Source organism: Magnolia sinica, chromosome 14 (genome assembly GCF_029962835.1).
Source record: "Magnolia sinica isolate HGM2019 chromosome 14, MsV1, whole genome shotgun sequence".
In the NCBI taxonomy this organism is placed as follows: Eukaryota; Viridiplantae; Streptophyta; class Magnoliopsida; order Magnoliales; family Magnoliaceae; genus Magnolia; species Magnolia sinica.
In genome coordinates this window covers 45,220,018-45,235,148 of record NC_080586.1, presented here as the reverse complement: position 1 = coordinate 45,235,148, position 15,131 = coordinate 45,220,018, and the positions used below count along the sequence as shown (strand labels likewise).

The window sequence follows — 15,131 nt, the reverse complement described above, 5'->3', positions numbered from 1 at the left end:
TCTCCTTCAGAACGTCTTTCATCTCAACCCAAAGGGTGATAGGTTCCTCGCCCGTCCACGCCATCTTGCGTTCCAGGTTTGTCCAAAACAATTTCGCTTAGCTCACCAATTTTATCTTAGCGAATCTCACTCGAAGGGGATCAGTCATTTCATACCACTCAAAGTGGTGATCCATGTCCGCAAACCAATCAAGGAACACCTTGGGATCCAAGAGACTATCAAACTCAACGCATCTACCTTCACGTTCTTCATGACCCGCTTATCTAAATCATAGCGATCATGAAACTCTCTGGGGTGCCTGATAATGCGCCCCACCACGGCCACCACATCAAGCTAGGATTCCTCCACGTCCTCCAATGCGACCTCCTACAACATCATTATTTGCAAGGCCTTCCACTTGGGACAAGCCATCCTCCCTAGTGTTGGGGTTAGCTTGCAGGGAGGTCTCTAACCAAGGTATTCAAAAGCGGCTACGTAACGGCCGTTATGTAACGGTAACGGTCATAACCGTTACGCGTTTTGGGTCAAAACAGCCATAACAACCATTACAAATAATAATAATAATAATAATAAGTCGTAAAGGCCCTGTAACAGTCGCGTAACGGTCCATAATAGCCCTGTAACAATTTTTTCGAAAAAAAAAAGGGGTCATAACAGCCATTACAGCCTATATCATAACGGTAACAGTGGTGGCCGTAAAGTGGTGGCCGGCCACCATTACCATTTTGAAACCTCTCTAACTGACTAATGCGGTTATTCTGGGCTACCAATTGGTTATTGTTACGTCGACCTTGTGCCTTTCTGGCTGCCAAACAGGTGTTCATAGCTTGCATGAGCTCAGTGAGTTGTTCTAGACTCATCGTGGGGTGATGACCAAAACCACGCCCAAATCGTGTGGGCATGCACAGGGAAACCTAATGTGAAAACCCTACACGACCCTATATGACCCTAGACAACTCTAGATGAACCTATGTGACTCTATATGACCAAGGTGAGCTAATCCTAAAAATCCAGCAATGTAACTACTGAAATATCCTAGTGCTAAAATTCAGCAATTTTGCAAGAAGAATTAGGGGTTGTTTAATTTTTTACTCACTATGGTAAATACAAGTAAATGGCTAATAATTACTTTTTACGTTTAATTGTTTGATAGGGATATTGAGATGGATTTTCACCTCGAAAATTGGTTCCAAAAAGAGCCTTTTAGTATTGATTTAAATTTGTGGGCCCCACCATGATGTGACTTATCCATGTCGTTCATCCCTTTTACCAGCACATTTTAGGGCATTCGCCAAAAATGAGGCAGATCTAAAATTCAATTGGACCACACCTTAGGAAACAATGGCCCTAAAGACATCCACCGTTGAAACTTATTTCCTCCCAAGGGCCCACAGTGATGTTTATTTGTCATCCAACCTGTTCATAGGGTCACACTGTTATAGATAATGGGAAAACAAAAATATCAGCTTGATCCAAAACTTCAGGGGCCTCTTAAAAGTTTTCAACAGTAGGTGTTCAATTCTCACTGTTTCGTGTGGTGTGGTCCACTTGAGGTTTAGATCTGCCTCATTTTTTGGTTCATGCCATAAAATGATATTGCAGAAGGGATGGACAGTATGGATAAGACACAAACATCATGGTGGGCCCCACAATTTTAAAGCTTTCCTCCTCAGTCCACACAACAAAAAGTTTTCAAAATGGTGGCTGTCAATGTCAACTTGGGAAACCAACTGTAATTACATTGGAAAATAATTATTACCTATTTACCCTCAATTACAATTGGAATTAAAAAATCAAAAAACCCCTTAACGAGTGTTAGGAGAATTCAGCAATGGGACAAAAGGAAATAATAGTGCTAGTTTTCCAGCAATAGGTCAAAAGAACCACTAGCACTAAAATTCAGCAATATACCACGAGATATAACTAACACTGGAAAATTCCAGCAATGCAGCATGTGAATTAACTACTACCATAAATTTCAGCAGTACACAGTGAAATAACTAGTTCCAAAAAAAATCAGTAAGATGCAAACTATGCCAAGTATGATGATGAACACCCTAAGCTAAGTTTAAGATCAATCTACCCTATGTTTAACCTGCTTTGATATCAAAATTTGATGCAGGATAGTTTTCTAACCTAGGATGATAGATGAAATCAGATTTTCAATTTAAAACATGAGCAACAACAGTATGAAATTTCGGCAACCTCATCATAAACCAAACAATTAATCAAATAAGCAATTACATGTAATCCTATGCTACCACATGCTCCTATGAAGGAACTAGTATGATGTTAATTTGAAATAGGCACAATGGAATTAAGAAATTCCATCCGAAACATGAGGGTAGAACTATTTTAAAGGGAATCACCTGAGAGTCCGAAAAGGATTCTAAAGGACTCTAGGATTAGAGTTAGGATTTGAAAATTGCGGAAAACTGAAATAAGGGTTTATTTGAATTGGAAATCTATGGTTTTAGGTTAGGGTTTGGTTGAAGAAAGAAGAATAAGGAAGAATGTAAGAAAAGGGCTGAAGTGAGGTCCACAAAACAGTCCGTACAGACTGTCCGTGCAGTCATACGAATGTACGGATTCACACATACGGCTGGACTTTTTGTTCAATTATAGGTTGGGATGGTTTGGGTTTAAGAAGAAAAGGAAAAAAAAATGAAGGAGAAGAAGGTTTGAGAGAAAAAGAGAGAAGAGATGAGAGAAATCCAAGGTAGTTTTCATTCGGATTCACACCAAATGGGTTTCACACCACATTCTCCATAAACGCAAGAGAAAGAGGAGAACTTCAAGCTTTTTCATTAACATCACATTAAAATTTAAAAAAAAAAAGGGGGGGGTAAGGTTGGACGTCCAAGCCTTTATGATGCAGGACAATTAACCACTTGCTCTAAAAGCTCGAACTGATAGAGCATGGCGAATCAATCACTTTATCTCATAGCCCAAGCCCCACATCTCATCGTGGACAACCCCCCCCCCCCCCACAAAAAAACTTCACATGGGTGGGGCCCGCCTCACATGGGCTGCCCACCCCGAGTGTGCCCCTGCATCCCATCGGCCGCCCCACTCGAGCCCGGTGTGAAAATGCCCCTGCATTACTTTATAGTCTAAAAGTTGGTCTTTTACAAAAAGACCATTAATAAAATAAAAAACATGTTTGTTTTTAACCCCCTACTTTGTAAATTACAAACACCCCCTTGTAAAAGCATAAAACCAATAAAACATGCAAATAAAATCTCAAAAAGTAAACTAAGTGCTCAAAAAAATCACTATAATCCTAAGAAACTAAGACTATCCAATGAACTCTTAAAACGTCCACAATCACGGCGAGCCACGATCAAGTCGCATCTAACGGCCCGATCGTAAAGTCCTCATGATCTAACGGTCTGAAAACATCCTCCACACAACCCTCATGTTACGTGGGGTCTTCAGCTCCTCCTCGGGACTCGAACGGGTAATCGCTTAGCCACAGGGACACTGGGGCTCGAAACCTCCTCTAATATGCGTGTAATGGCGTCTACAATATGATGTCCCCATCACAAGGATTTGTTGACTAGAAATTAAGGCACTTTGATTGTCTGATATAATATTCCCTAGCACCCCCCCATAATCGGGATGCCAAGACTTTGGCCAAAATCTTGTAAGGACCTCCAATTAGGCTAATAGGACTGAAGTCCTTCAGAGATTCCACAGCTGATATCTTCGGGATTAAGGCTATGAAGGAAGCACCAAGGTCAGTGGAGAGTCAACCCCTATGGTAGAATTCACCCATGAAGTCCATAACGTCTCCTTTGACTGTATCCTAAAATATCAGGTAAACCACCATCAAGAACCCATCCAGACCCAGAGCTTTGTCTCCTCCCAAGGAGTTCACATCTAATTTGACCACTTTCAAGTAAAGAGGCGCCCAAGAGCAGAAGCCCCTTCAGCCAACAACCTTTTAAATTGAAGGAGATCCAATCTTGGCCTACTTCAATCTTCCCCCTATAGGAGATCCCTATAATATCAGGAGACCTCTTCGGCTCTTCCGCAAGTCTAACTTTTATCTTCAATACGGACCACGTCAACCATAAGATTGTTGATCTTATGAAACCTTGCACATGCACTAGTGATTCTATGAACGAACTTCGTGTTTTTATCACCTTCTTTTATCCACGCACTCCGTGATATCTGCCGCCATTTGATTTCATCTTCCAGAACCCTAGCTGAATAAATTTGAGTAAGTTGCAAACCCTTAGCATTGTCCTCCAGATGGATTTCTCCTTCCTCCTCTTTTAAATCAATGGCCTAAATTTCAAAAAGAATACTAGTCGTTTCCATCTCCCTTTGACTAAGTTCAACCCCCTTCCATGTCTTGATTTTATCCTTGAGCATCTTTAATTTCCAACACAACTTAAAGCCTGCAAACCCCTCTACGTCAAAACCACTCCACCAATATCTCTTATTGATTGAGGAAAGCCCTTGATCTTAAGCCAAGAGAGCTCAAACCTGAACAGTTTAGGACCCCAATTTTCTTCATCCATGGAAAGCAATACCGAGCAATGGTTAGATATTGGCTTCGGAACAGCTCCTTAGGGAATTAAAGGGAAATTTTCAATCCAATTTGGCAAAACGAGGAATCTATTTAATCTGGACATCATTGGAGTCGACTGCCCATTCGACCAAGTAAATTACTACCTTGCATCTAACCGGTGTCCCCACCTCGGTTTCATGATCAAGCCCAAAAACTTCATATCGCTCTCAAATCTTTTCAAGTGATTCTAGTTTCTAGATGTTAAAATCAGTGTTTTAAATAGCGAGTAGCGTATAGCGTAGCGTTTGGACCTCTATAGCATGTAGCGTAAGCTACATGATACTTAATATTTTTAATTAAAATAATAGAAAATATGATAAAATTTACAAAATGAATAATTCCTACAAGTTTTTTTTACTATGAATCTAGATCGTCAACCACATATTTCCATGCAAAATCTCTCTATCTCTTTACCTTCACACATCTCTAAGTGTGACCTCTTTTTTTTAATGGAAACATCACAAATTCACAATATAGACCACAATTTGGATGGTTTGAATTGATCTAAGTACTATATCCACAATATGGACCGCAATTTAGATGGTCCAGATTGATCTAATGTAGAGTGTCATGTGCGATGGGGATGAGTCACCACCATTTTAAAATAGGTGTTGAACTAGCATAGTAGAAAAAAAAAAAAAAAGATTTTAGGTAGCATACGCTACGCTACATGCTCTATAACTTACACTACGTGCCCCGTAGGTTACGCTGCCTACATACGCTACGTAGTGTTTTAGCTACACTACGAGCGCTACCAAAAACACTAGTTAAAATCACCCGTGATACACCACGGTCTGCTAAAATTGGATCTAGAAGCTGTTTGTTCATCCCAGAAATCATTCCTTCTATCTTTTAAGTTCGGGCCATACACCGAAATGAATAGCTAGCAAAATCCCGAATGGAGCTCTTTTGGGATAGGAAAAAAAGAATTTCTTTTTGTTCACTATAGAAAACACAAGATTGAGAAAACACCCCTCCCTACGAGATAGAAAACACCCCTCCCTACGAATCAATCTTGGACCAAGTTGAGTTGAATCACATCAAACCTGGATCCTTTGGTTGAAATAGGATCACCACACACCCCCAAATTCATCCAACACAAGATTGAGAAAGAAAGAAGGTTAAAAATAATAATAATTTTAAAAAAAAAGAAAAAAAAGAATTTCTTTTTGTTCACTATTAACCATTCGATCATAAACGAATCTTTACATGTATATATTCTTTTCCCAAAATCTTTCTATATGTATCTATCTATCTATAGTATACATATACATGCATACATACATACATATATATCGACAGATAGATAGATCGTCTAAGCCTTATCCCAATGGAAGACCATGAATCTTGTTTTGCCATTCTACTCTATCAGGGATGATAGAGGTAAGACCATTGTCTCATTCCCAGGTCCCGTGGGTGTTATACTTTTCAGATTCATGTTGGAAGTTTTGTCATAAGTTTGACACAGGTTACCAACCTGACACAACCCTTCTTTATCTGGGCTTGGAACCAGCAATGAGAGCACAAAATTCCCACAAGCACAATGTGATAGTCTATTACATAGGTTGATCACAATCAACAAGTCACACACACACACACACACACACACACACACACACACACACACACACACATTTCCAAAAAGCAAAAGAAACCTTGATCTAATCATGTTCTTTCCTGAAAGAAAGAGAAATCTTGATCTAATCCAAACCATTCATTATTTATAATCCCTACCATCATTTTAATAAAAAAATTATACTAATGACTCAAATCCTTAGTCCCGTCATAACCAGATAGCCTTCTATAAATCAGTCATAAGACCCATAAAAGGGCATGATCTTGGGCCTCTTTGAAAGCACACTTAGCAGGCTTTCAAACAGGAGCAGTTCGTGTCATCTGCTATGTTTGGTACCCAAAAATGGCCCAATTAATGAGTGCTGAGTATAAGAAAGTCTATTAATTGTTGCTAAATAATTTATGTTTCTAAATAAAAATAAAATTAAAAAAATAATAAATATATGAAATGATACAATAGTATGGTCCATATGGGCCGGAAGATCAACCATACCATCATGGTGGCCACACTGACTAATCAAACAGTTTCATGAACCGAATTCACTGTTGGTATCATGATCGTGGCCAATCTTCAGCTGCATCAAGCTGTTGAACAATACTTTGCTCAAGCAATTGCAAAGAAAATTCTTCCGTTTGTTTTGTGTTGAACCCTAACCAAACATAGGGTTCCATATAGGTTTTAGCGTGATATATCTTTGACTGTGCCCTCATTCTGTTAGCTGACCAATAATAATACATCTGCCAATTGTTTATCTGGACCTCCAATTTTCCTTTTTTACCATCAGTGCACTTATTATTGCCAATACAAGATTTAAGTATGAATCCATTATATAAATCAACATCTTTTGAGAAGATAATTAAAATTTTAATAAAAGAGGCAAAAAGCCAAAAAGTGGTATGGCAAAGAACCCAAAAGGCAAATGACCTCTCATCAGTTGTCCCCAGGAGATAAGAAAACAACACATACAGAAACAAAAGCCAAAACACCAAGAAAACTTTATTATAAGATGCACTGATGCAACCACATGGCCACACAAGCTGATTTATTGAAGATCTGACGAATTTGACAGTTCACATTGTCTTGGTTGACGACCTGGACCAGATCGATGGTCTGATGATCAACGTGATGTGATCAACAGTCAGATTACGGAGTGTGGCTGATGAGGTTAATCAAATGGCTCTCAAATTTATAGGATTTATTTGCTTTCCTTAGTGTTACATTGAGTATTTAATAAGTTTCCTTCTGTAATTTCGTCGCTCTTTTGGCGGGCCACTTTTGGGGCACCACGCAATATCAGAAAAACATGAAATTGGTTGTGTTTGATAACCTAACCTATTGAGTAAGCTTCAAACGACCCCAAGATCATGGGATTCTGATACTGTTAGAAAGAGTTATGGCTGAGTTACAGAAGGCCCATGGTGTGGTGACAAATTTCAAGTGGTAATTTAGTATCTTCCACTATTAGGGTTCTCTCTTTTGCTTAAGCCTATATAGCACTATGTTTGGAGTTGTAAAGCATTACAATATCTTGGAAGTAAAAAGTTCTTGAGCTTCTTTTTTTTTTTTTCCTCTCTCCTGCTTTTCTTCGCCCTAGAAGAAGATTTAGAGAGTTTGCAATCTCTAGCATTTGGATAGAGGATTGTAGAGCTCTTCCCCACTTGTTAGGAGAATTTGGAAGTTGCAAGTTGCTGAAAGGAGCCTAATCAAGGTCTCGCTAGAGAAGCTACCTCCTATTTGTTATTAGCAACTAAACAATTTGGATACGTGCTTCGATATTCATTAAGGCTTTCAAAGACCTAAGCGAACCCGCCCAAATATCAACAAGGAAATCGATTGGATTAGTGATCTGATTTGAGTGACATTTCCATCAGAAATCCTAGAATTTCTTTCTCCACAGCCCCCACATTATTCCATAAGGATGCATTTGAAGGACTAGCCATCCATCTAGCAATGACATGAAAATGGATGCATTTACGACCCAAGAAGTACTGAATAGGTTTTTTTTTTTTTTTTAAGTGGGTCCACATGGCATGAGCAACCTAACAATGAATAAAATATACAATTGACAGATTCCACATCCTTTCTGCACATGATGCACATGTTTGGAATGGCTTTCATTGTCAAACACCTTGTCTTAGGTTCGCTTCTAGATGAGTCAAAAAATTAACCATTTTTTCCTATACATACAAAACCATCCCTTTAACACCCTAATGCACGTAACTAGTCCTGATTCATCCCTAACATATTTAACCATTTCAAAAACTCCTTGGCAGAACTGCTCAGGCAGCTCTGGTAAACAAGAGAAGTAATCATGATAAATGGTCAAACAGAAAAAGAAATGGCCACCTTTGTTAGCAAAAATCTGCATTAAAAAAAAAAAAATATATATATATATATATATATATATAAACACATATATAATTGATCAAACATTTAAAACTCTGTATACTTTGAAAGATATGCCAAAAAAAAAAAAAAAACACAAAACAAAAGAAAACTTTTGGGGTTGCTTTAAAAAATTGAGATTGGTCACCACCGATTGATAAAATTGAATAGAAGGTGAAAATTTGTGGTAGCGACAAAATGATTTTTATGTGGATCACTAAGGAAGAATTTGATAGAGGCAAAGAACATCATTCGACTGTTTATATACATTATCGTTCATGCATATAGAAATTCTAATTATTTTTATTAAAGTTTTCTACTTAACCTTATTTATATATAAATTATTGACACATATATGCATATGTGCCCTTTTTTTACTCCGTTTTTTTAGTCCGACCCATATTAAACCCGAACTTTTCATTCACCAAATTATTGGCTTTTCCCTTTTTTTACTGTATTTTTAACAATTGGGACCGAATTAAACACGAACATTTCCCGTACACTTCTTCTTTTTTGCTGTATGCCATGTTGCTATGGCCCAAACGCATTCCAGCCTACCAATAGAAGAGGAAAGAATAACATAAATCCCGAAGAAGGCATAAAAGTAACTCTTACCTCAAACCAGAGACTGTGTGTCGTTGCCTTAACTGACCTAGTTCTCTTGCTGCTACTGAAGGTGGTCTCTCATCATCATTAGATCTTTCACTTCGTAAGAATCTACCTCTGAGTAATGACTGGAAAATCACATTGTATAAGACTGAGACAAGATAATACAGAATTCCAAGAAACACAAGCATCACTTCCCTATGGTTCATAGGCAGAGCAGATAACTGGATTACAAATGTGATGTATTGTTAAGATAATGAAAGCTAATACAAAAATACAACTTATGAGTCTTAATACATGTTTCATCCATTTTGAGTTTCTAAATTCTCCTTAAGACAATGAGACTCCATTTTCTTCCTTGTTTGAAGGGGGATAATATCATGAAGGAGATTCTAGATGCCTCATTTGGTGATTTTCTTCAGGAGTGAAAGGAGAACGATTGTTTACAGGCCCAGACATCCAAGCATAAGCCCAAATGGTGTGCTCCTCCTAAAAGGATTTTTTATTTTTTATTTTTTGGAAGGGGGGTTGCTATCTTGGCAACCTGGGCCCAGGTAGCATTGGTACCATTGACGGCATTATTAGGAATGATAAAAGCCAATCGAAGATGGGTTTTCATGGCCATGAGATCACAAAGACTCCAATGAAGGGGAAGCGTAAGCTGTTCATCACGGACTTCATCTCTTTGCTTCGTCCTTCTCCACAGCCATAATTGTGGAAGGCGATGCACAAACAGCATTAGTTAAGCTTCGCGCATCTGCATTTGGAGAGAGGAAGCTTGTCTTTTATCTCCAATGAGATTTGTAATATTTTGTCATCTTCGGATCTATCATTTGCCTTCTTAGAGAGCAAGTGGGGTCACAGATTCACTTGCTAAAAATGCAGCTATAAGAGGGCCATTCACAATTAGGAATTTGTTCCCCCTATTAGCCTCTTTGTTGCCTCTTCCTTCCTTTTGGATAAATTTTAACCATTCACTAACAGAATAGACTTCCATTATTAGCCACTGTAAATCACTGATGTAATGAAACTTTAACAGGTTATGCCAACAATCTGAGAACTGCAGGCCATGGAGAGACATTTTGCCTTTGTTATCATTTTACAAAGATATCCCTCGAGTTGAATCTGCAAAGAAGTAGAAAAAAGCTCTTTGGCCATGATCACTAAATCCATAATAACCAGCTGAACTGAACACTGTTTCAGGTTTTTTATCAGAGCTCAACGTAATTAAGTCATGAAAGAATGAAACTAGCATAACTTTCTTCATTCCAACCAAAAGCCAAGAAAACAAGATAGTGGCAAAAAGAAGTCAGTGAATAAAAATAAGCAAAAACTAATACTTAAAAGAAAAGTTGGAAGACTGTAGCCCTTCCATTATCGCCCCTAAACAACCCTCCAAGAAAGGGTCTCTATGACATTTACCTTTCTACTCATATACTTTAAAAGGGCCAAGTAATTACACGAAATAAAGGGTTGTTTGGCGGCATGGATTTGGGGGGATTTGAGGGGATTTCAAATCCCCAGGTTGTTTGGCATCATAAAGTAATTGGGGGTTTCAAATCCCCTCAAAGAGGGGGTTTGAAATCCATGGTGAGAGCTTGGATTACATCTAAAATCCCTCCAATAGTTGCATGTGTAATATGTGTGTCACTAGACTATTAAACTATTGGGCACATGGCCCACTAATGATATCCCAAAACAACTAGATTATCAATTGCATCACTATAATTACTTTAATATGATTATCAGTGCCGTCCAAACATTGTCCATTTAAATCAATGGTTAAAAATCATTGGTTAGTCACTCGGACATGATCTTGTGCTCGTGGCCCATCCGAGACTTGGAATTTCACCATTTTCGGGCAAAGTATATATTTCAGCGGGCTTATTACAACCATTGTGTCAAACATTAGATACGTTCACTGATTAGAGATATTAAAGTTGATTTAGTAATTAAATTCAAACCCCTGTAAATACACCATGCATAGCTACTTTTGGATTAAAGTTGATTCCCAATCCAGGGTGCCAAACACAATACGAGGATTTCAAATCCAGGGGATTTCAAATCCAAGGGGTTCTAAATCCAGGGGTTTCTATTTCAAAGCCATCACATAAATGAACGTTCTCACTTTCCATATACGTATTTCATGGCACGCAACCAAATTCAACCGCATTATTTATATCGCATAGCAAATGTGTGGGGTCTACCACTTGGGGATTCAGGCAGCTTATCAAGCGGGCTCTGTAATAAATGGGCCACATCTCAAAAAGTCCTCCATTGGATGATATTTTCTGATAGGCGCCTGCACACGGATGGTTTAATCAAGCATCCACATTCAACAAGAAAAAATCTGCAGATTATTTGGGGCAGGGTTCTCTGATGAGTAAGATTTTTGGGGCATGACTCATTTAGGATGGCTTTCACAGCTGGGATCAAAGAAACATGGGTCCTCACATATGGCTGCTTGGCAAACAAAAAAGGACATTTTTTTAACTCATTTATCAATCTTCCAATAGTACATCATTTGCACATATGGGATAATAAATATCTAGATCCATAACCTCAATAACAACAAAAAAATCTTGAACAAATATTCCTGGCAAGGTGAAATCAGACCCATTTCCCATGTACAATCATGGAATTTGTATATGGTAAAAAAAATGCATATTGTTTTCTTCCAGAAAAGTCGTACTGTGATTTTATTTACGACACCGATAACAAAGTGCAAGTGCAGAATTTGAGGGAAAATGGACAGAAGGTAGGAAGCATGGGCCACTGACCTGAATGCGGTTGCGATGAGCAAAGTCTGAAACAGCCCTATGCTCCAGCAAGCCCTGAAGTTCTCTTTGCCTTTCTCTCTCAATCCTCACAAGCAAATCAATGAGTGCCTGCCGGCCGCGCAATCTCAGCATGTCCCGACGTATATGCTCGGGCTGGCCTTCATCCTGTTCAGCATGGACCAACCCATCCCGAACCTGATCAACCTCCACACCAGGTCCCAAGGCTTGTTCCTGCCTTCTATTGGCACGGGCATCTCTCTGCTGACTTGTCATTTGGACCCACTCCCTCACAAGCCTCACCCGCTCCCGCTCGGTTTCACCGAGCCATTCTGCCCTCTGACTGCCATTCCTTTGAGAAACTTGTGACCCATGGTCACTCATCCCACTGTCCGTCATCCATCCACGAACAATCTGCCTCACTCGCTCCCTCTCACCTTCTCCGAGATCAGGAGACTGTTCCCTGCTAGAATTGTTGTCCCCGCGATCATTCTGCAACCCTAATTGGCCTTGGGACCAGATCCCATACTCATTCTCACTCTCGCTCGCATCTTCAGAGCTGCCTTGGGGCACACTGACCCGGCTTTCGGATGCAATCACGCTCGAAACATCATTATTTGACCCTGCACTCTGTTGCTGCCTCAACCTGCCCCGCACCCGTTCCCGGGCATGATTGAGCATGTGCTCGTCCTCAAGCTCCCGCCACATCTGGAGGAGTGACGAAGCTTGGGTGGCTGGCCTCTCGACGGCCCCCTGCCAGCGGGAGGTTGGAGACTGTGACTCCCTCAGGAAAGATGAATCGAGCATGGAAACAGTGTGCAGGCCGGCAAGGGCCATCAGCTCCGACTCCCGGTTCCGCCTCTCGATGGTGGTGATCATCTCCTGTGCCTGACGGGCGGCCCATCGGCTCAGGATGCGGGAGTGGCGCCTCCGAGCGGCAGATGACTCCGCTAGGTCATCACCCTCGAGATCCGAACGGCGGCGGCGGCGGACGAGCTGATCACCGTCCTCGTCATCGTCGTCCTGATCCCGGGCTGAGGAGCTGCACGAGGCGAGGGACATGCAATCATCAAGGTGGCCCCGCATCAGCTCCTCCAGCCCGCGCCGGAACTCAGCATGGACATCGTTCGTCTCTTGCTTTTGCTGCAATTGCTGGAAATCGGTCATGACTATCCAACCCGCCCACTGTATCTGCCTTCCTAAATTCCCAAAAAAAAAAAAAAACAAACAAACAAACAAACTACAAGAATCGAAAATCCACGCCCATTTGAAGCCTGAAAACAAATCCAAAAACAAAACAAATTGGTAATGAAATCCGTCCGACTTGAAATACAGGATGTAATCTTGTCGAGGGATTGGCAATAAGGGCCAATTCGATAGAGAACGGATCCAGAGGGATTGGAATAAAATGGCAAGGAATTTGCATTTCTAGGGCAAATTGAAAAGGAGAGAGAAGAGAATGGAAGCTTACCTTTCGAGCTTTATCATTTCTATTCAGGAAAAGGAAAACCCTAGTTTTGCAGAGAGTGGGAGAGAGAGAGAGGGAGAGGGAGCGGGCGTGGGAAGATATATATAAACAGAGAAGAGGAGGAGCGTTTCTTCTCTTTTCCTTTCCTTTTTACCTCAGAAAAAAACAAAAACCCGCCGATCCCAAGGGCGAGAGAGAGAGAGAGAGAAGGCAGAGGTGTAATTTCATACTCGGGCAGACGAGGAATTATAGGATCCTTGGTCGACTGTACATACATACGAGGAATCACCGGTTTCTCTGCTCGTCAACAATCTCATCCCTACATTTGCTGACTCGGCTCATTACGTACATGTCACACGTTTTTTTGGATGATCCGTACTGTTGAGGCGATGAGTTGGACCGTTGATGGGGCGATGTCAAAGATATTCATGATTGGAAAATGAAAATTCGTAGATCAGTTAACCAATAAAATATGGTTTAAAAGACGGTACATATTAAAATAACGATAGTTCAGTTGTGGATGGGTTCAAATTCCCAATGTGGCAGATTTTCTGTATGTTGTTTACCTGCTGCATGGCCCATCATATGAACGGTTTGGATGGTTAAAATATGTCGCCACAGGTATGTAACCCGTCTCATCAGAAAACGGTTATGTTTCCTGATGAGATATTTTTTCTCGGTTTCTTACATCCAAGCGAAGCCCGGAAGCGGATTGGCTAGTGTACCACACGTTACCGAGTCGGCTGGTGTGTTGAAATCACCAACTTCTCTGAGTCCTGCCCTGAAGCATTCGCTATATCCAAGCCGTCCCTTCATTTGACGAGCTCATCGTAAGACATGAGCCAAAAAATAAGCTAGATCCAAATATTAAGTACACTACAATAAAATAAAGTAGAATCAAATATCAAGTACACCACTAGGATAAAAAAAAGTGAGGGATTGAACATCTACCATTAAAACCTTACTTAGGTCACAGGGGTTTTGTACGATAATATTTCTTTTTCCTCTTCATTGAGGTTGGGTGACCTTATGAATTAATTGGATGGAAAATAAATATTATAGCAACTTTGGGGCTTTTCTAATGTTTTAATCTTACTGTTATCAACGGTGTGGTATATTTGTAATTTGTAATGGTACCAAGTACTGTGAGTCCTGTCACGAAGAATGTGTTACATCTAAGCCGTTTGTATATTAGACGAGGTTGTCATAAGATATGAGTAAAAAAAAAAAAAAAAACCAATAAATCCAAAGATCAAGTGCACCACCATACTGCAAAAAGAAGTGAGGGCTTGAACATCTACCATTGGAACCCTGCTTCAAGTAATGAAAGTTTTGAATTATGATATATATATATATATATATACACTCTTCATCGAAATCCAGGTGATTTTGAGTTGATTGGATGAAAAATAAATGTTATAGTGGCCTTCCATGCTACCTTGACCTCTTTTACAAAGCATTAGTGCTCATCTTAGCACGACACTAATCCATAATAGCCAAGTCAGTGATGTGCGGTACATTAGTCGATCCGCTTCCCGCCTGTGAAGTCCATGGTTCATTGATGTAGACCATTTTAATTGTGGCCCACAAATTGAACATTTATGATTGGACTACATTCCTATGGCAGTTTTATAATGCGGTTGCACGAAACAAATGATCTTTACCTAGAGGTGTTATAGGTATAGGTTCCTTTCTCATGCGGAAATTTGTTGTTTGCTTTACCCTAGGAATTTGTACATC

At 40.0% G+C, this 15,131-nt stretch overlaps 1 protein-coding gene across 2 annotated transcripts in view; it reads right to left on the bottom strand.

Moving 5' to 3' along the window:
* Window positions 1–13,586, bottom strand: part of LOC131225171 (uncharacterized) — a 48,726-nt gene extending 35,140 nt beyond the window's left edge. Inside the window, exons 1-3 of one of the 2 annotated variants that reach the window (XM_058220634.1) lie at window positions 13,395–13,586; window positions 11,927–13,197; window positions 9,156–9,274 (exon numbers count right to left, since the gene is read on the bottom strand). In XM_058220634.1, coding sequence (XP_058076617.1) covers window positions 9,156–9,274; window positions 11,927–13,090 — 1,283 coding nt within the window. In that variant the 5' untranslated portion in view covers window positions 13,091–13,197; window positions 13,395–13,586. The remainder of the gene's footprint in view (window positions 1–9,155; window positions 9,275–11,926; window positions 13,198–13,394) is intronic. The other variant, XM_058220635.1, reaches the window with a different exon arrangement.
* Window positions 13,587–15,131: the final 1,545 nt, after the last annotated feature.